Consider the following 20,183-nt stretch of genomic DNA (forward strand, 5'->3'; position numbering starts at 1 on the left):
GACGCTCAATTTTTTTCTCCTTTGGGGTAAGAGCTAAGCTAAAGTGTCTGGGTGAATATTTGACATAAGGTGGGTGTGTGGTTTTGGCTACTACCTATAAAAGTTTGCACAATTCTCCCAATACACTCTGACCCTACGAAGATCAGAAAAAAAATGGTTGAGAATTCCATCTAAGAAATTCACTTTGAGAACATTAGACTCCCAATAACAGTACATAAGAAATCAAATATTCAAAGTACATGTCTGGATTCAAATTCCTTGGATACTGAAATGGTTCTGCCATAAATATGTAGCCTTGGGCAACTACAAAACTGTCCTTACCTTAGGGACAGCACCTTAAAAATAGGCAAAGAATCATGCCTCCCTGGTAGGAGAAATGAACTACAAGCTTTAGGGAACTCTAAGGTGCACTAAATGCATTAAAAGGAGAAGCATTACAGTATTCTAATAGTTATTAATAACTAAAGTAGGTTCATTGTCATCCTAATGAAAGCAAAGTTGACCTTTCTAGGATTTATTTAAGAAGTATGAATTAATGAAAGGAAATACTCAGAAAAGCCCTTGCAGTAATATGGAGTTACTAGTTTATGAAAAGGAAAGAGAATAAACACACACACACACACACACACACACACACACACACACACACACACACACACACAATTAGGCCATGCCTCCAGAAACTGTAAGGCCATTCTTTCAGCAATGTTCCTTAAAATGCAAAATTATCCCAGTAGTTGAGATTTAACCCTTTAGCCATCTTTTCTAACTTTTGTTTTTAATAACCAGAGAGCTACTGAAGCCAATTCCCCAAATCTGAGAGTTTCTTGCTTTTGTCTACGAATCTAATCGTTTTTTCAGAGCTTTGGGATTTCATTAAAGCCAGGATTTCAAAGCAGTGGGAGACATTCTATTAGTTATCAATTATAAAGAAGCCCTGGAGCCTTTGCTGCCTGTCACCATTTGCTCACATGACTCTGGAATTTCAGGCTAGATAATAAATGAACTATATAGGCATGCTTAAAATTTCTAACTCGGGTGATGTCTTTTCATCTGGAGCTGCTGAGGCAGGGTCCACTCTGCAGAAGCTAGTTAATTCCTCTTTGCTAGCCATGACCCCTACTCAACTGAACTGGGGATGTCCACTCTACCCATGCAGTGCTTCAGGACCCGTATGCTCTTCAAAGTAAGAGTTCTCTGTGCTCCCATTCCAGATTCTACTGAGATGATCTTTTCACACTGAAGTTCAGGCTGATGCTTTCTTTCTCCTTGTGTAAGCCTCTACAGATAACCAGAGCCTCCCAATACACTCCCTCTCTCCTTTCCATGACAGCACCAGATGACAGGAGTGAAAAGCAAATAGATGTTAAGTAAAACAGCAATGCTGTCTTGGTTTAATGCAATGCTCCATCAACCTGCTCCACTGCCTAGCAACCATGGTGGCTCACCCCTAGTTCATTTTCATTTTAATGTGCCACACAGAAAAGCAGCCTAAATATATAGCCCCAGTTCTGAAGCATATAATCTGTAAACTACAGGAACAGGCAGATCATTTCCATTAGTTTCTTGTGTAGCAAAAACCACAATTTGCACCCAAAGCGTGTAATTATATTCAAATCCAGAAAGACTGCCTCGGAACGAGTTGAAATTCATAGTTTGGGGGAAAGTCACTCAAGAGTACACACAGTAGTTTTAATGTGGGGGGGGTGAGAGGAGTTATTTCAAAACAATAAATGTGAGGGTAAAGAAAATGTGGCTGTTTGGATTCTAAGGGTTACATGTGTTTACAAGTGCTAAAGATTTGGTAAATAAAGAAGTCCAAATGGGAACTGGGGACATGCCCTTTGCCAGTAACTTGTCATGACTTCTAAATACAGAACAGCCACAGGTACAGGAAAATGATGCTATCTTCTTGCTCTCCTGTCAGCAAGACTCAGTCAGAGAGGGATGGCGTCTGTCAATACAGAACCCCTTGAGTTATACCACTTTCTCACACAAGGGTCCTTATGTGGGCCAAACCTCAACAGAGCCCTAGAATTCTACTTCTGAACACAAAGCTAGAGAACTCTTAGAAAGATTTTGTGATGGATTTATTTTAGCATAAGGCCCAGAAAGTTCAAAGCTGGCAGAATGCACACCTGTAGGATTCCGTCTGGTTAAGGGAGGACTGCTATACATAATGAGAAGTAGGAGACACGGTTGCAGTTACAGCCTTGAAGGAATGTGCTTTGATCTTATCTTTTGTAATTGGGAAGAAAGGAAGACAGTGAACTTGAACTCATAGTTCCTGGCCTCTCACTGTTTCTGACCCTCGCTGAACATCTATGGCTAACTCTTTACTTTGTGCACATGGAAAACTGAGTCCTTACATCCCTAGAGTTCTATGAGAGTGGACATGAACTTTTGGGGTTGTCCATGCCTCCTACCCCCACTTCCTATTTTATAAGCTAGCATCCATCTTCTAGTAGGAGGAGTGGATAATGTGGCATCAACCACATCCTTGGGTTCAAATGGGCTCAGACAAGCTGACATGTTTATTTATTATCAATTGCATATTTATAGCATCAGATGCCTGTCAATTCACTGTTCAGAGGCTTCAATGGCATGTGTATTCTATTCCTGACAAAAGCTTGATGTGTGTTTCTATTTCTTGAGAGTATGAACTAAGGGACACAACAGAAAGATCAAAAACTCTGTGGTTAGAATTGCTTTTGAATCATGGTGTTATCACCCTACTATTTCAGTCAAGTCACTTAGCCTCTCTGGGACTCAATGTTCTCAATTGTAAAATAATACCCACTGAATGAACTTCAAGGGCTTGTTTGTACTAAATGAACCCATGCATGGAAAACATCTGGATGTATTTGACATACAGGAGGTGTGCGTGATACATGGATATGATTGACCCAAGTCTCTCTCAAAATGTGAACTCCAAGTAGAAATAAATGGCTTGTTCTTTATGTACTCAGTTATTCTGCCCTGATGTGGCTGAACACAGCAGTATGTTTCAAACACAACACAGAACTCCTAGCTTTGTACTAATAAGGCTTGTTTAAGCAAAACCTTCATTCTTCCCATCTGAATATTACTATGTCTAGTTGTACTTCAGGCTTTCTTTATGTAGGTATAACATTTTATTTACAGTGTGCTTCTCTTTACCTGGGGTGCTTCTGGGGAAAAGGGATAAAACCTGGCTGGTGGCTTTGGCAAAATTATCATGATAATTAAGAAAATAGGCCCATAGCACAATGACATATATGTGGGACTCAGACAAGCGTAGGACACACCAAAGTGTGTCTTAAAGATACAGGAGTCTGAAAATCATTTAGTACTGGGGGAGATTGCCTCACTCAAGACCTTCATGAAGTAAGAAGGAAATAAGGCAAAAGGGGATTTTTTTTCCAGCTACAGAACTAAAGCACAGAAGCAATGCGTACCACTAAGAAGAAGGAAGAGGAAAAAAATGAAAGATTAAGACACTCATGGAAAGGTTAGAAGTTAAGAGCAACCACAAGTAGGCTGCCAAGTTCCAGACTAGACAAGGAGGAAAATCTGCAATGAACTCTATGACCCTGCAGTGTTTGTCCCATGAAAAACTTGACTGGCATTCCAGACTGAAAAGGTTCTAGCATACTGTGTTCCTACCTGTTCTATAACCCCTAGGCCCCGAAACATAAAAATACAAAGAAAAAAATAGAAGGCATTAAAGTAAGTTTTCTCTTTCTGTATCTGAAGACAGTTGACCTAAAAACTGAAGTTATTTCCTGCTATAAATTAAAAGTTGCTTTGTTTATTTTTAGTTTGCTTCCCAATATCAAACATAATAATGTTTGAATTTTGCATGAATTCTTTAAAATTTCCAAATATCCAAAACTGGTCTTAGAATATTCCTCAGAGACCTTACCATTTTTATTTCCCCAGATCTCTGAGCTTCTAAATGTTTTGTTGTAATCTGTTAACACTGTCTAGAACTTACCCTACATGGATTTCTACCTAAGGGGATAGTTATAAGTTACAGGTTGATTTCTGTCATGTGTTATCTCCTGCTAGTGTGAAAACAAGCAAATTCTTATGACAGTGTTCCCATGTACATTTTTTCTCCAAAGGTACTATGCAAATGAAGTGATTCTTCTGGGTCAATAAGTATTGTTAGAGATGCAGAAGTAAGAAGTCAGGGATACAATGTCTTCAACCCGACTTCCAGCAAACATTCAACAAGGAATCTTGGGTTCCTGGGAGAAGATGACCTGGCATTGCAGTTTTTCTCATAGACTGTGTTGCCTGTATGTAGTCATGTGCACTGTGCAATATGTAACTTAACTTCCAGGGAGAAACTCTGTGCCTATAACAGCTAGGTAGCACCATCAACTACAAAAACAAGGAACATGCATGTCTCTCAGCCAGGCATAAAGCCTGAAACACAATACATTCAACTTGCTTGATTGATCTCACCCCCAAACAATACCCCACTATCCATTTGAACTCCATTATTAGTCGCCATTCATCATCAGCTCATATTCTAGTAAGTCTCTTTTAAAAGAAGTATCTGGAGTGGGGGAAGAAGAACCAAGAAGAAGAGAGGGAAGGGAGGGAGGGAGGGGAAAGGGTAGAAAAAATGAAAGAAGGCAGGGAGGGAGGGAAGGAGAGAGGGACAGAAAGAGGAGGGAGGGAGAGAGAGGAAGGAAATTATTTTCCAAAGAATTGAACACCTTGCTTCAAATTTATAGCAACTTTACAATATACAATGTGGTTTCTTAGCCATTTCATTGGAGCATCATGACTGATAAAGTAGACAGGCCACAACATGTACATTTAGAAATAAGCTTTCATATAAAAGCCAACTGGAAAAATAATGGAATGATACTTTTTAAATTTTAAAAGTGGGTACATTTTTTCTTCTGCCAAGAGATAATCACTTACGTGTGGTTAACCTGATTTTCCTTGTTAAGGATGAAAAGTAAAGAGCTCATGCTGTGTGTGTCAGGCAAGGAGAAGTGTGAGCAGCTGTAGGTCTTAAGGAAGTCAGTGGGGCAAGCGGTCTAAGGATGTAGTTCAGAAGAGCATCAGGTCTGGGTGAGAAAGCCTCGGGTGTGGACATTCGTCTGTGCCCAGAACCTGTGTCTGAAGTCAGGCAGACTTAGTCCTATGCAGGTCGGCATCCTGACTTAGCCCCAGCAGCTCTGCTAAGAAGGCAAAAAGAGCTTTAGTAAGTCCACTGTCTCTGCTTTTGCCATTTGTGTAAATAGGATTTTTTCTTCTTGAGGCATCATCTTGGGATTTGGTAAATTGCTGTCATTGTCACCCAGGGTTTACTTGTTTATTCTGAGGTTAACAGATTCACTGAATTCACTGAACTGAATTCACTGTGAAGATATAGTGATGACTAGCTCCCACCCTGGGTACCTTAAAATTACACCATCTCCTCAAAATGTATACATGGAAGCCCCATTGTCCAGAAACTCATAAAGTGGCTATTAGGAGATAGGACACGTAAAGCAGCAATGAAAATAAAATGAAGTTGTTAGGGTTGGCTTAATGTAGTGTCTTTATGAGAAGGGATAACAGGAAAACAAAATACACCAAGAATGATGCACACAGAGAAAAGGAGAGAAGATGAGATGGGGGTGAAGTGGGGACATAGGCATCTCTAAACCATAGAGAGGGCTCGACAGAAACAAGCCTGCTGGCACACTGATTTTCAACTTTTTGCCTCTGGAGCTGTCACTAAACTAATGTCTGGTTGTTTAAACAAACCAGTGCCTGGTATTTTGTTATGGCAGCCATAGGAAATACATATGGGACAGAAATGCATTGGTTACCTTCAGAGAATTATGTCCCTCCTAGGTTACCTAGAGTCCCAGAGAAGAAAACTTGCTGAAATCTGATATATTCCACAAGAAACTAACAAAAAAAATGTTAAATGTGGTACCTCTGCTAGATTCAAATATTGATATAGAGGATTAAAATTCTTACTACAGAAGTCTATGCATTATCTATTTGGTAAAGGGCTTAATTCTTACCCTTAAAGGTGATTATTAGTTTTGCATCCCATCTGCCTGGGATAGGCTAGCCCCCAACTCCACCCTACACAGAAGCAATAACATTAACAGTCCTGAAAAGATTTATGCTGTGATGCTCTAAGCTTCCCCTAATATCTTTCTAGAGCAGGCTAATCTCCAAACCCACCACTTACCAGTGCATTTTAGAGAAGGAAAACAATGCATGCTGAGGATAGAGAAGAAACCAATTTAATTAATTCATCACCAAGGCCAAAGAAGTATAAATCTTCTCGTTTTATATGTCAACCAACACTCTGAATTATTCAGTGTCCCCGATCTCAAGAAAGAAGGCAGAAAGAAAGTGGTTAAAAAGCAGCTACAGAGTAGCAGAAGGGACTCAGTTGAGGAGTGCTGAACAAGCCCAACCCTTCACAAACTTTTGTCCCTGAAAGGAACTAGTGGCAGGGTCTCATTTGAGACTCATGGCTCCTGTGCAACCAGCAAGGCAACTACCACTTCTGCTAAGATGCTTTGGAAAAGAACAAAACCCTATGGAAATGAAGATTAGAAAACAAATACACTTTACCTATTTTACATGTTTTCTATCACTAAACGACCCATTGCTTTGACAACTATGTTGTTTAATCATGGAAACAAAGCATAGGATGGAAAAGTCAACTTGGCAGGATATTTTTTGAGTAATAGGAGAATGAAAATTTGAATTTTATAAGCATATTTAGATTTTGTATGAAATGATTTGGCTTCTTGTCTGGGTCCCTCCCTTTCTCCCGTACCTTTTAATACACAGAAGAGGTTGTCTTCCATAGTGATCAACATAGTTACTGAATTATGCCAAGCTGAGTGCCACAGTATCTTACTAACTTGTGTGTGTTTTGCAGATAGGACAAAGCCTGGTCCCTAGAAACTGTTCTTTGTCCACTGGGTGACTATTGGGTAGAAGATCACTTGAAAGGGGATGGGGTGCCTAGGAGACGAGACTGAACAAGGAGGAAAAGGATACTAGTTTCCAGTTTTGAAGGGGGCTCATTCTATCTTGAAATCCTAACCTGAGATTATTTGGGGTACCCTCAATAGTCTCCTCTCCACTTTTCACAAATGATCTCAGTATTACTCAGGCTGCCCTGGAATACAGACTGCAGACAAATCTATAGCATAATCAATATTTTAAAGATTACCTCCAAGCAAAGATAAGAGCATGGGTGAAAACTACCAGCTGTTTGGAGGGTTTTTGTTTTCCCCATCTGTCTTAGTGAGGAGCCCACTACAGGGAATCATGGTTGGAGAAAGGATGTCTGTTGATTAGCAGGAGCTGTGAGGGTTGGCTCTTCTCAGGAAGTTAGGCAGAACATAAAAAATGGTGTTTTAAAATATTTTTCTTGAGTCATAGAAGTTTCTTGGATTCAGGACTCTAGTTTTATTTTTATGCCACTATGAAATGAAGAAAAGAGAGCACTGGCCAAACTATTTGTAACAATTACCTCCATTTCTTGAGTCTATGTCTCCTATGACCTCAACCTAAAACACAATTGCTAAGCAAATCATGGTCATGAACTAGAAGAAAGCCAGTGTATTTCAAATAAGAATGGGAGGTGCATATGTCTGGAAAGCCCTGGGGAGTCCCATGGCATTTTTAGTAAGAGATGCTATAGGTCACAGTTGGGATGCAGAAAGGGAGCCAAGTTTGGGACTTCTTGGTAATTGCTACTTTCCTTCATTTCAAGCTTAAAAACATTAACTAGATGTGGAAGCCACCTACTTAATATCAATATATTCATTCTCCAAGCCCCCAAATCAGTGGGATGGGACTTACTGAGAGAGGACACCCAAGAATAGAATTCATAAGCTTTCTTATCTCAACCATGGCAGACCCTGGGGTGTGGTGCATCCTGTGGCTTGTGAGTATGTGGGTATGAGAGGCTTGTGAGTGGTCTCTGGCCATTTCCATATTCTCTTCTTGTCCATCAACCTGAATTTGATCAGTTGCCGGGTAATGAGAAATTGGAATGAAAACCAGTCAAAAAGGGTTAGAGGAAACTGAAGCACAAATCTTTGCATAGGAGAGGTAGACAAAATAAAATTTAACCTGTATAAGAATTGGCCCTTTTGGAAGGGAGGAAGGGGCGAATAAGATAGAGAAAGTGGGGGTGGAAATTAGAGAACCTTATGTACTCTGTTCTGCAAATTCCATCACTTACTAGTAGCTGCTTTTAACTGTTTACTTCTTGAACAACTACAACAGATATATATATATATTATATATATATATATATATATATATATATATCAAGACTCCTCTAACCTCTAACTAATGCACAATCTTCATCTCCCTGGTGATCATTTAGACTAATTAGCAAAATTTAGCTAATTATCGCTCAGCGTTTCTGTGTTTAATTATGGCTATTAGTAATAGTCTGTCTGGCTCCCTTCATCTCAACCCCCACCCCAGTCTATCTCTTTCTGAGGAGATAAGTTTCCATTTTAATGAAATTGCCTTTTTATGTGAGTATGTGGATATAGCTCTAGTCTAGTCTTTTGTGGTTTTGTTTGTCTATTCTGTCTTGCTTTAGAGTCTACAGCAGATCCCAAGAATTCACAGAGAAAACAGCAACCAGGTTAGAAGCAAGATTTCAGGCATTCTCTCAGTCCCACCAACCCCTTCTCCCAAACCTTACACACTCTGAGCTACTTGACAATTCCACCACATGTGATTTGAACAAAGTGGAAAAAGCCAGCATGTGCTGGCATTCTCTCAATGTGTTTCCATTTAAAACAACAGACAGCTTGAAGCAGGAGCCCTTGGCTAGGAGGTGGTGGAATTACTTTTCCAGTGGGGTCTGCATGCCTCAAAATACAAGCCAGGGCAGGGCCCCTAGAGAGGTTCATAGCACAGCTCTGTGGAGGAGTGCTCAGGCATTCTCTCTGCCTTTCCCCTCATCATCACAGTGGAGTGCATAGTAAACACTTCTTGGAACAATTTACTACAGCGAGCTCCTGTGTTAGCTGCAGAATCTGCCTCTTAGAGCGAGCCTGTTCAGAGCTGGGTATATTTTTTATGAACCACAGGTCTTTTCCTTAAGTAACGATGATGCAAAGAGGGTTGTTTGAAGCAAATGATATCATGCATGGTTTGTATGAACCAACCTATTCAGGCTGACTTTAATTGAAAGATCATCGGCATAAATGGTGGCTCAAAGTTGCTATAATTTACCAGGGGTAAATTAAAAAAAAACTGTCTTAGCTTGATCTTACATATTGTTTCATCTCTTGTAGTTAGCAATAATAGGCATGCTGTTAGGGAATAACTACTCTCCAACAAACATACAGAAAAAAAAATATAAAACTTCCAAATGAATGATAGCACCCACTGGTTATTAACTCTACTTTCTGCCTTCTTTGACTCGGTTGTTCTCCGTAGACCTTTACCACACAGGTAACTTTATAGCAGTTCCATCAACTCCAGGCTCTTGCCCCAAAGGACCTGCTATTTGCTATGTCTTCACAACTAGCCCCCAGACAAGACCAGAGACTGGAAGGGTGACAACACAAGGTGAATGAATGACTTTTCAACGTGCAACATCATTGGGACTTGTCTGACCGAGTTGCCTGCCACCAAGGGGTGGGAGAAATAGAAGGTGGCAAAGGGTGGAGAGTGTGTTTGCAGTGCCACGAACCAGGGGTGCCAAGGGGAGGAGAACCTTTTATTGGAAAGTGGGTGGCTGAGAGCAAACAGCATTTGCCAGTAGGAGAAAGTGACAGTTTTTTCCCCCTTATGCACATTCCAGCTTTCTCATCATTTTAAATTGAATTTCCCTGCTGTTCGCACCCTTGACCCTACCTGAAAGACGACTGGGTTAAGGATTTGCAATGCCCCAGTAAAAGATAAAGAGCAGAGAGACCCACCGTGCCCTCCTCGAAGGGAAACAGGGGAGCGATAGATAGAAATAGGCACAGAGTGGTGCTTGCTGCCGTGGAAATGATGCTCGTGCTGAGAGTGAGATCCCGGAGAGGAGGAAGAAGAGGAGGAGGCTACATTAGAAGAACTCCACACAGAGCTGACGATACATCCCCAAAAGAGGGACCAGATCCCAAGCGTCCAGGCCGGCCGGCGAGGAGGGCTCCGTCTTGCGTGGATTCTCAGGTGCATGGTCAACGCACGGGACCACTACAGATGGGCAGTTTAAATCCCAGCCAGTGAGCAATAACGAAGTTCATGATGCCCAGGGGCCCATCATAGCAGGAAGAAGAGTTGTCCAATTTGGGGGTGGGGGAAGCAGTAAGAGCTCGCGGGGCAATGATGAATCTTTTATTTTTTTTTTTAAGAAACTACAAAAGAAGCTGAAGATTCTTTAAAAAATATAAGGCAAAGCCTTTCTTTTTTCCCCTGGAGGAGGAATTTAGGATGCAAGAGTCGACCCAGGTACAGCAAACCTCCTGGAGAGCCCCGGCTTGTGGCACATTTCAGGGAAGGACCCGTGAGGCTTCTTCCTGCTCTCTAGGTACCGCAAGTCCGATGTTTTAGCTGCATACTCTGGAAAGCCACGCAGGGAAAGGTGGAAACGAAGGGAAAAGACAAAGCAGGAATAAACCCAAGTAGGTTCACGCTAGTTTATCCCAACATCCAAGGAGTTTGGACATTTTTCTTTTCCTTTCTCGTTTCGACTTCCAAGCGATGCAATGCAGAACTGCCAGGCACAAGGGGGCTGCAGGTGGGAGAGTTCTCTTGCTCCCGGGAGTCTCAGTGGAAGGGCGCGGAGGCTGTTAACCCTGAGTGTCCTGGATGAGCGCCACCGTGCAGCCGCCTGCCTGAGTCCTGGGTTCCCAATGGGTTGAAAAAGCAGCCAGCAGCAGCCGGAGAAAGAGATCAAGAAGGACCAGAGGAAAAGAAACAGCACTGAGCTAGTCAACCAAACCAACGTGGCAGGGAGATGGAGAGGAGCAGGGTGGGCTCAATCAGGGAGAGCTCTAGAGGAGGTGGCCCGCAGGCAGCGGAGGTGGCCAGGAGGCGCCTGCGCCCGGCAAAGTGCGAGCAACTGGGGAGGCACAGGTGAAGTGAAGCAAGGAGTTGGGGAGCCAAATTCACAAATGGGCAAGTCATATGCAAATAGCGCACTCCGGAGAGCAAATCAGTGCAGCCCGTGTGCTCTGCCGAGGGACTGGCTGGCTCAGGAGGAGGGAGGGGTGGAGCTGCTCGGCATCCTGGCCCTCCCCATTCAAGTGTATGCTAGCTGGCTAGCTCCTTGCTCTTACGCACCCACGCTCACGAGCCGGTGCTCTCTCGCAGCACTCTCCCTGGGTCCCACCCTGCTGTGCGTGCACGCCCCAGACCTATAGGCCTCTGTTGCTCCTCCAGCCTGGATCCGTAAAGCCAAACTCAGCGAGCAAGAGGTTTGGGAAGGAAGATCCAGGCAATAGCACAGCCCAAGTATTCCCAAATCAAAATAAACCCGAAGTCTGCAGGCACACTGACTGCCTGTGGTAGGCGCCCAGCTTTTCTTGCTGTGCCTGGGGCAGCCACTCTCCAGCATGTGTCTCTATGGAGATGGAATAGGAGACCCAGGACACCGCTGCTGGGCCAATGGATAGGTGATAGAATCCGTGTTAATCTCACTAGGAAGTAAAAGTTGTGGGGTGGGTGGCCCAGGGACTGTGTAGGGTAAAGTGTTTGGTGGCTGCCAGTCTGCTCTCCGAGGTGGCTTCCATCGACCTTAGACAGAACACTCTTGGAATTCAGGACGCTGAGGTCAGCATCTTCAAGTCAAAAGACAGTAAAGAGGTGTGCACAGGAAGGAGTGGCTGGCCTGTCCCTGACTTCCTCAGAAAAGGCTGTTTCAGGCGGGTGGATTCTCTCTGGCTCTGGGCACCAGAAACTACTAGGTAAATATTGGGGGTAGAGCACACAAGCAGGAGTGGGGAGTGGTGGTGGCAGGGGGTAAAAGGGGAAGGGTTTGGAAAGGGGAAGTACAGAAGTGAATGGGGTGTGCAGCTTCTGTGGTGACCATCTGTGACTCCAGGATGGGCTGGCCCAGAGCCCTTTCAGGAAACAATGACCCTGTCTCTCCACTATTTCCAATACCTCCACCCAGTGGGAGCTAAGTACACTGGACAAGCACCCTTCCCAAGCTCGTGCTTTCTCTCCCAGTCCTACTAGCAGTGACTCCAGCACCTTGATTCTGGAGTAGGTAGGGGCAGACACACACACACACACACACACACACACACACACACACACACACACTCACTCACACACACAATACATATGTAGATATAGATATAGATATTTTTTTCTTTATTTTAAAACAAAAATGCTTACATGTAGCACCTGTAATGTATTTATGCTCATGGCAAGCTCCCTAATGAGAATGAAGAACAGAAACTCAGAGTGTTTTTTATCCTGGGGGCATCCCTGGGAGTTATGAAGGAAGTAACCTCCAATGAATGATGATATCCAAACCACAGGTTCCAACACCAACTGAATCTGTGCTTGTGACTTGAGATTACAATTCCAAAAAGATATGAAGATTTCCTAAAGATCTGTCTGCCTTTGCCCATAGTGCCCTGGGCTCACAGCTCCAAGGTGAGCCCAGGAAACAGCTGACTGACAAGGTCTTCTCATGCTTTGGGTGGAGATACCCGAATACAATATATCAACTAGTAACTTGTACTAGGGAATACCACAGTAAAGGAAGGTATAGAATAAGGGGTGCTAAAATCTCCTCTGTAAAGTGTGGTTGATGGCCCCCTCCACAGGAGGTTGGGATTTTTAAATGGAAAAACATAGAGTACCTCTGGCATAGAACCTGTCCATCAGTACAGGTACTCCTTGTTCCCTAGAAAAATAAGCTGAAGCCTCCAGAAGGTTAAGTAAACTGTTAGGGTCTTGTGCTATTATTGGCAAAGTCAAGGGAAAAAAAAAAAAAAACTTAAGCACTATTCCCTAGAGTTCATGATAATTCCTATTCTTCTCAGCTGTTTCTTGATTTATTTCCCCCCAAAGGATTCCTGTTGCATTTTGAACTAGCTCTTACTCTGCCCCACATTGACCAGGCTTCTGATGTATTGGCCAGCTCCATCAATTAGATGTCCCTGACACACTTCCCTTGACTCCCCAAGACCTTCTTTACTCTGGCTGAATGAGGATATTTATTTACCAACCCAAGCCTGTCTTTATGTGGTCTTCTTATGAGGGAGCTTTCCCACAACTTTGTCAGTTACATTTGCCTTGTCATTTCCTCAGAGGGTCTTTCTTCCTCCCACCTAAGATTAGACACCATCACCCCTGGTGGTCATTCTGCTCCATTGGTTTGTTTCCTTTGCAGCATTGTTGGCTTGCAGGAGTTGATTCATCTGTTCATGGTCTGTATCCTCAACAGAAAAACGGTAAGCTCACAGACTACAGAGCCTTTGCCCTGTTATCTGACTGCAGAACCTTTGTCCTGTTCTCCACTGCATCCTCCGCACACAGCATGTGGGTAGCAAGGAGCAGCATCCCAGTAAGTGTTTGCTGAATAAATGAACCCAGTGAGACAACTGCCAACCAAGTCATAGAATATTTTAGCTCTCATACTATGAGTTTTACTGGCCCATTTATCTGCCTTTAGTGACATTGATTTCCCAAAGACAAGCTTTCTGGACTTGATACACAGAACATTCATCCATCTCACCATCTCCTTCTTTTCCAAGCTGGCATGGGCTTCTGAAGACTGTTTTAACTTCATCACAAGGAAGCAAGGAAAGCCTAGATGGACATGCCAATTAATTGTCTGCCAAGCTATAAAGGGAAAATAACCACTTGATGCAGAATGGAATCTGCAAACACTGCTGTGGTGTTACAGCTGGAACTATTCACTCTTTGTCCCATTCTTATAACTTATTTATTTACTACTCACAGAATGTCATCAGAAGCAGTTGTGGGTTCCAGGGAGGGAGATTCCATTTATGGGTGTGGTTGAGTGGGAAGAGGGCTAATCAGATAAGAACTCCAAGGCTGCTTTTTCTACTCCAAAGATCTAAGCCACAGTCATCCTGATAAACTACATATCCCTCTCCAATTGAATACACTATTAATTTGTTCATATGTCTCCTATCCCTCCCTCTAGTCAACACTCACTATGTGAATGTCTTTTCTCCCTCCCATTCTTTTCAGTCTATTACAGTTTATAGTAGGCTAACTTATATTGAGAACTTTATGTCTGGAGATTTGTTGGCATGTTCTAAATATCCCATACAGCTAGAATCCCAGAAAAAAAAAAAACTTGTCACTGCCCATCACAGGTGCTCCTTTTTCCTCCTACATTCTGTCCCCTAGTGGGCCCCTTTACTGGGGATCCCAGGCATGTCAAACAGAGGGAGAGGGGAGTTCATGTTTAAGATATAAAAGGAGAAAAATCAAAGATTTTTATGCTCACCACAGATTCAGATTCAAAGCAGAAGAACTTCATAGGAATGATCCATTCTAGCCTCGTGCATACCCCATCCCCCACCCCGTGAAAACCAGATGGAACTCTGGAGAATCTTGCATTTCTGAATGGAATCTAGTATGTTACCCCCGAATGTAGCTGGATCCACTGAGGTGATATCTGGGTTTCTCGGGTACACTAGACTTCAGTCATCATAGACTTCCTCTCCTGGCTCTTTTAATTTCCTTTCTCCTCTCTCCCTAGGAGACAGTGCAGATGGAAGGGAAGAAAATCTTTGCTCTTAATTCTTTACCTTGTTTTGTTCATCATCCCAACTTGCAAGCACCATAAGGAATCGGTTGGCTTCTACAATAAGGCTCTTACGTGTATTTAAATGTGTCAGGTGTCAGGAACCTAATGTGAAGTTGCCTGGTCCGTAGTCTCTCATGGTACGTTTTATCTCTGCACATGCCTCTTCTCACTTGGATAGGCTTTGACATGCCACTTGGCTGTCAGCAGGCGATACCTGTCAAATTCGCAACTGCAGGCACATCTAATGTGACTGCAGGCTTAGAAAGACCAGAACGCATGGACACAGCCTGTTTCTGTGAGACCCAAAGCCATTAGGTGAAGACCCACTGTTTCCAATAATAAACAGTAGAAATTCTTACGTGCTGTCCCTACACAGCTCCAATAGGCAGTTCAGGAGGAGAAAAACACAAACACCACCTTCCCCCAACTAAACTCTCATAATGTATACTGAAATAAACGTCCTGAAGAAATACAGGTGACTGTTAACATGGCTATAAATATATCCAAGGGTTCTTCTAGTGACACCATAAAGCAGTCGAACACTGCTTTATTATATGCCGGGAGATTTATTTATAGCCACATAATTCATTCTTCTGTTCATTTATTTAAGAAAGCCATCCAACAAAAAAAAAGCCAATTTTGAGTATGTTTCCCTTTGGGGAGTATAAAAGAAAAAGCTTTTTCTTTTAAATATCATTTCTACGTGGATTTGATTTAAATGAAAAGGACAGTAGTTCTTCATAAAAATGTGTAGCACAGAGAATGCTTAGGTTGCTCTAGTGTGTTTTACCTTTTATTATTGAGAATATACCTTTTATTGTTGGGAATTTGATATGCAAATAGAATCTGTTTTGTCTATAGCCATATCACTCGGAGCATGCCTGATCTCTTCTGCCTGTTTCTTTAAGGCAGGCTTGTCCTCCTTGTGGCTGCAGGAGGAATATCAGGCTTTTAAATGTTAGCCAAACCTCTTTTACATTTTGCAGAGCTTTTGAGTTTGATCAATGGGATTGGGAAAATTATAGCATTCGAATTTCTATGTATCTCTTCAAGGAAAAGTCTGAAAAGTCCCTTAGCTAATTCCCCTGGAAAACCAAATTGAATAACAATAACTTGTTAAATAATTATTATGATTATTGCTTAGTTTACTTCAGAGGCAGGGTCCACTTCTTCCTACACAGGTCTGGCATATATATGTGGTATTCTGTACTAAACTGCTGCTAGCTATCACTGATCCACATTTCAGAGTCTCATCACTGTGAAAATCTCTATCCAGTTTTGAGAAAATAAATAAAATGAATTATTGTTAGACAAAAACAGACCAAATATTTTGGGGATAGTACTAGGGCCTTGCAAGTTCTAAGCAAGCACTGTAACCCTGAGCAACAGCCTCCAACCTGAAACAGTCACTCATTTGCATATTTATAGGACATACCACCCAATCAGAGGGTTAGAGGGCATTCTTGGGATTTCATACAATTTTCAGTATTGGGCTGTGCGGCTCAGCCACCTAAGTTCAAATCCTAATTATTAACTCTCGTGTAAGCTTTGAATCTATGGCCTTCCCATTTTAAAGTGAGAATATGCATGCAAACTCTCTATAGAGTCAAACAGCTAATGCATGTGACATATTTATCAACAGTGCCTGACATACAGAAAATGAACAGTGTCAATAGTACAGATGACCATAACAATTCTATTATTAGCCGCCTTTTATCCAAAAGACTCCTTAGAAGTTATCCCTGCAGCTAGCATTCCCCTGCTGTTTATACAGATCTTCTAGGCAATAAACTCAGTAGCCTCAAAACACAGGTGGAAATTTTCCCCAGGTGCTTCCAGTCTGCTGACTTGTCTGTGTACATGTTTGGCAGAAAGCAGGCATCACTTCCTGCTTACATCTGTCTTTCAAGTCAGTTCTAAACTAATAAAGCTCATAGTCTGTCCCAGAAATGGATAATGCCAGCTACTGAAGCCCAGCATTGTTTTGTAGTTGTTTTCCATGGCAGAATGGAGACTTAAAGGATCTCAGTCGGCTTTGGAATCTGCAAAGGTTATCCTGGCCTCTTTCTTTCATTTTCTCTCAAACGCATAATAAGTTCTACTTAATTGACCTTCTCCCTGAAAGGCATGCTTTCCTAATCTTTATTAATTTCCAATGACTTCATGAAGAATTTCATTATCATTTAATAGTTTCTTTTTAAATGTTGATGAGTCAACCTCTGAACTAGGTTCTACTCAGTACAGAAAGAAGCCACAGCCCTTGTCCATCAATGCAGGACATCAATTTCTTTACTCAGTGAATGTTGAATTTATGCCTCATAGGGCAAGATGCTGTGTAAAATCCAAGAGATCCAGTGAGAAAGAGCATTCAGGCCTTAGAATGCAAGTGCTTCAAAGGCTAAAACCCAGGGAATTCACTGAAGAATTATACCATATATCCCACAGCAATGGAAAATTAAAGGTGTAAACCAGGTACACACCAGATAATTGAGCTGGCAACAGGAAGAAGACCTTGGATGGATTCACAGACGAGGTACCACATGTATGAAAAATCACAAGACTGATGCCCACAGCCTGTGCACTACTGTTTGATTTCAAGTAACTTTGAACTCTTTGAACTTGCTTCCTCAACAGGAGAATAATTAATAATAATTAGTATCAGAGGACATTTTACAATGCAAAGAAAACATATATTCAAAGAGATAAACATGCATTAATTTTTCACTATATGAATTTAACCTAGAGTGAATGGAAATTGGAAAGAGGACTCTAAAATAAGGGAATTATTAATGTATTGAATCTACCTCCAGCTTTCCAGAGGCAGACCTCCTTGGATGTTAAATTGTCAATGCCTGAGAAGCTTAGGAAGAGTCAACATTTTCTTTCTAGGAACAAGATAAATATGGCATAAGATAATGAAAGACAAGAAAGGGAAGAAAAAGGAGAGATCAGGGTGGACAAAGTTGAAAAACATGAAGGAAACACACATGTCCACAGTCTCATTCTTCATTTCTAATGCCTGTGTTGCTGTACTAAGAGATGTCATGAAAATTCTATATTGAGTCAAAAGAGTCACACTATGGCTTACCAGTAAACCTTACTTTTGCTGATTAATTCTGTTATTTTTTTTAATTTATTTGTAGAAATATCCTTGTTCTCCATTCTGTGTAGAGTACATAATCTAAGAGAGGCAGGGATCCAAAATAAATAACCACCAAAGTTTCTTTTATTAATTTTCTAAAAACAATCTCAGTGGTAGAGAGCCTGCTTCTCATAGATGAGACCTTAGGTTCAAATCCAAGAACTACCAAAACAAAGAAACAACACACACACACACATACATACACACACACACACACACACACAGAGAGAGAGAGAGAGAGAGAGAGAGAGAGAGAGAGAGACAGAGAGAGACAGAGAGACAGAGAGACAGAGAGACAGAGAGACAGAGACAGAGACAGAATCAAAGAGAGACACAAAGAGAGACAGAAAGACAGAAATATACAGATAAATGGTATGTTTCTATTGATTTAATAGCCTTACATGTAACAGAAAAATCTTGCAGGCACATGCCATGAACAAACTCCTACCTGGAGCAACACTGCTACCTGAGAAGCTTTGTAAATGATTGCAAGATGGGTAATAAGGCACATTGACAATAATGTAGCACATCTCAGAGCTGTTAGAGAAGCTGGGGGCTGGGTACTGAAATGAGAGTTTATATCAGACATAGAACAGGCTGTTCTTAAACTAGATGGAACATCACTGATATAATATTTTTGTATCAATGATATCTATGTTTTCAGATCTACCACTTCCAATCTGGACAGGCAGAATTAGCTGGTCTTTTTTATCTACCCACAACACTGTTCTGGTAACACTTGTTACATTAAGTTGTTATCAGTTAGTTTATAGCTTGGTACTATATGTGATTCATAGAAACATTATGTATTAAACACAGTTTGACCTTAGAGGAAGACTGTTTAAGTTCTATAGCCAGACAACATAAGTCCATGTTCCTATTCTTCTTTTTAAAACCACAGCCTTGAATAGATTACTTATCTCTAAAAATCAGTATTCTTACATAGGAATATAAGATAGTAATATTCCTGATCTCAAACAGGAAAATTACAAACCCAATTGGGAAATACTCAGTGGATGTTTGTAAAAAAAAAAAAATGAGATATATACATTACAGTTTGGAAGATGTTCTCTTTTTTGTATGTTTGTTGGGGGAGGGAGCAGACTCTGAAACATAGAAAAATTTCTTCTTTCTTTCCACCTTTTTTTCTTTTTATTGGTTGGGGGTGTTCAAAACAGAGTTTCTCTGCGTAACAGCCCTAGCTACCCTGTAACTTGCTCTGTAGTTCATGCTGGACCAAACTCAAAGATTTACCTGACTCTACCTTCCAGGTGCTTCCATTAAAGGTTTGGTCCTTGACTGACACAAAACATCAACATTTAGCACTTGCAAAATCAGAAGGGGGACTTTGCAAGGCCATGAGCTCTCTGTTCATGTAATAGATGCCTAGTAAGCAACCTGAAGTGAATGAGTGAGGTACATAGCTTCCCTCACAAATTTGAGATTGTATGCATATGAAGTTTTCTTTGAGCTTTCTCTACTGACCACTTCTACATCCACTTAAACATTATTGTTTGGCCTTGTGTTGAGGCTAGATGATACAAAGATTTGAAAGTTCACTGTTAATTGAAATGACGTGTACTAGGGTTATGAAACTTGGCTGTCCATAAAAGAAACAGTACAGTTGCATGAGAGTTTCATTTTTACTATCGCATGCAGAACAAGTTCGCTATAGACATATTAACAATCTTGTTCCTATTTTAGATAGCAAATATTTTATTCCTGCTAGCAACACCTACATATCTGCCTTCCCTGTGATCTAAGAAGACACTGTTCAGTGGTGAAAAGTTCATTGCTATGGAAAGACTGTGATCACTCAGCTCTATTGTCCTTTACCTCTCAGCAGGAAACCTTGGTGGACTAAACAATGCTTTTCAATAAAGGCATAAGTCTTGAAAACTCTGGGATACACAGTAAAACTACCTTTTTAAAAACTATTTTATATGGTGTGCGTGTGTGTGCGTGTGTGTGTGTGTGTGTGTGTGTGTGTGTGTGTGTGTGTGTAGCTAAAAAGAGAATTAATGAAGTAGAAGATAAACTAGGGAAACTTCTCCAATTGCAGCACCCAGAGAAAAGGATTTCAGGAAAATAAAAGAAATTAAATTCAAGATGGATGGATGGATGGATGGATGGATGGATGGATGGATGGTGGTGGTGGTGGTGGTGGTGGTGGTGGTGCATGCTTTTAATCCTAGCACTTGGGAGACAAAGGCAAGGGATCTCAGTGAGTTTCAAGGTCATCCTGGTCTACACAGCCAATTTCAGGACAGGCAAAACTGTTATGCAGAGAAAACCTGTCTCAAAAAACAACAA

The 20,183-nt window shown here is 41.5% G+C and overlaps 1 protein-coding gene across 9 annotated transcripts in view; it reads right to left on the reverse strand.

Annotated features, from left to right (window-relative positions):
- Positions 1-20,183, reverse strand: part of Nrxn3 (neurexin 3) — a 1,486,512-nt gene that overhangs the window by 507,070 nt on the left and 959,259 nt on the right. For 4 of the 9 annotated variants that reach the window (XM_035445730.1, XM_035445733.1, XM_035445732.1 and 1 more), the window contains exon 1: positions 9,921-10,164. The exons of the other annotated variants lie outside the window; for them this stretch is intronic. In XM_035445730.1, the coding sequence (XP_035301621.1) occupies positions 9,921-10,164 (244 nt within the window). Of the gene's footprint in view, positions 1-9,920; positions 10,165-20,183 lie in introns of those variants that run through there. 9 annotated transcript variants of the gene reach the window in all.

This window comes from Cricetulus griseus, chromosome 5 (genome assembly GCF_003668045.3).
Source record: "Cricetulus griseus strain 17A/GY chromosome 5, alternate assembly CriGri-PICRH-1.0, whole genome shotgun sequence".
NCBI lineage: Eukaryota > Metazoa > Chordata > Mammalia > Rodentia > Cricetidae > Cricetulus > Cricetulus griseus.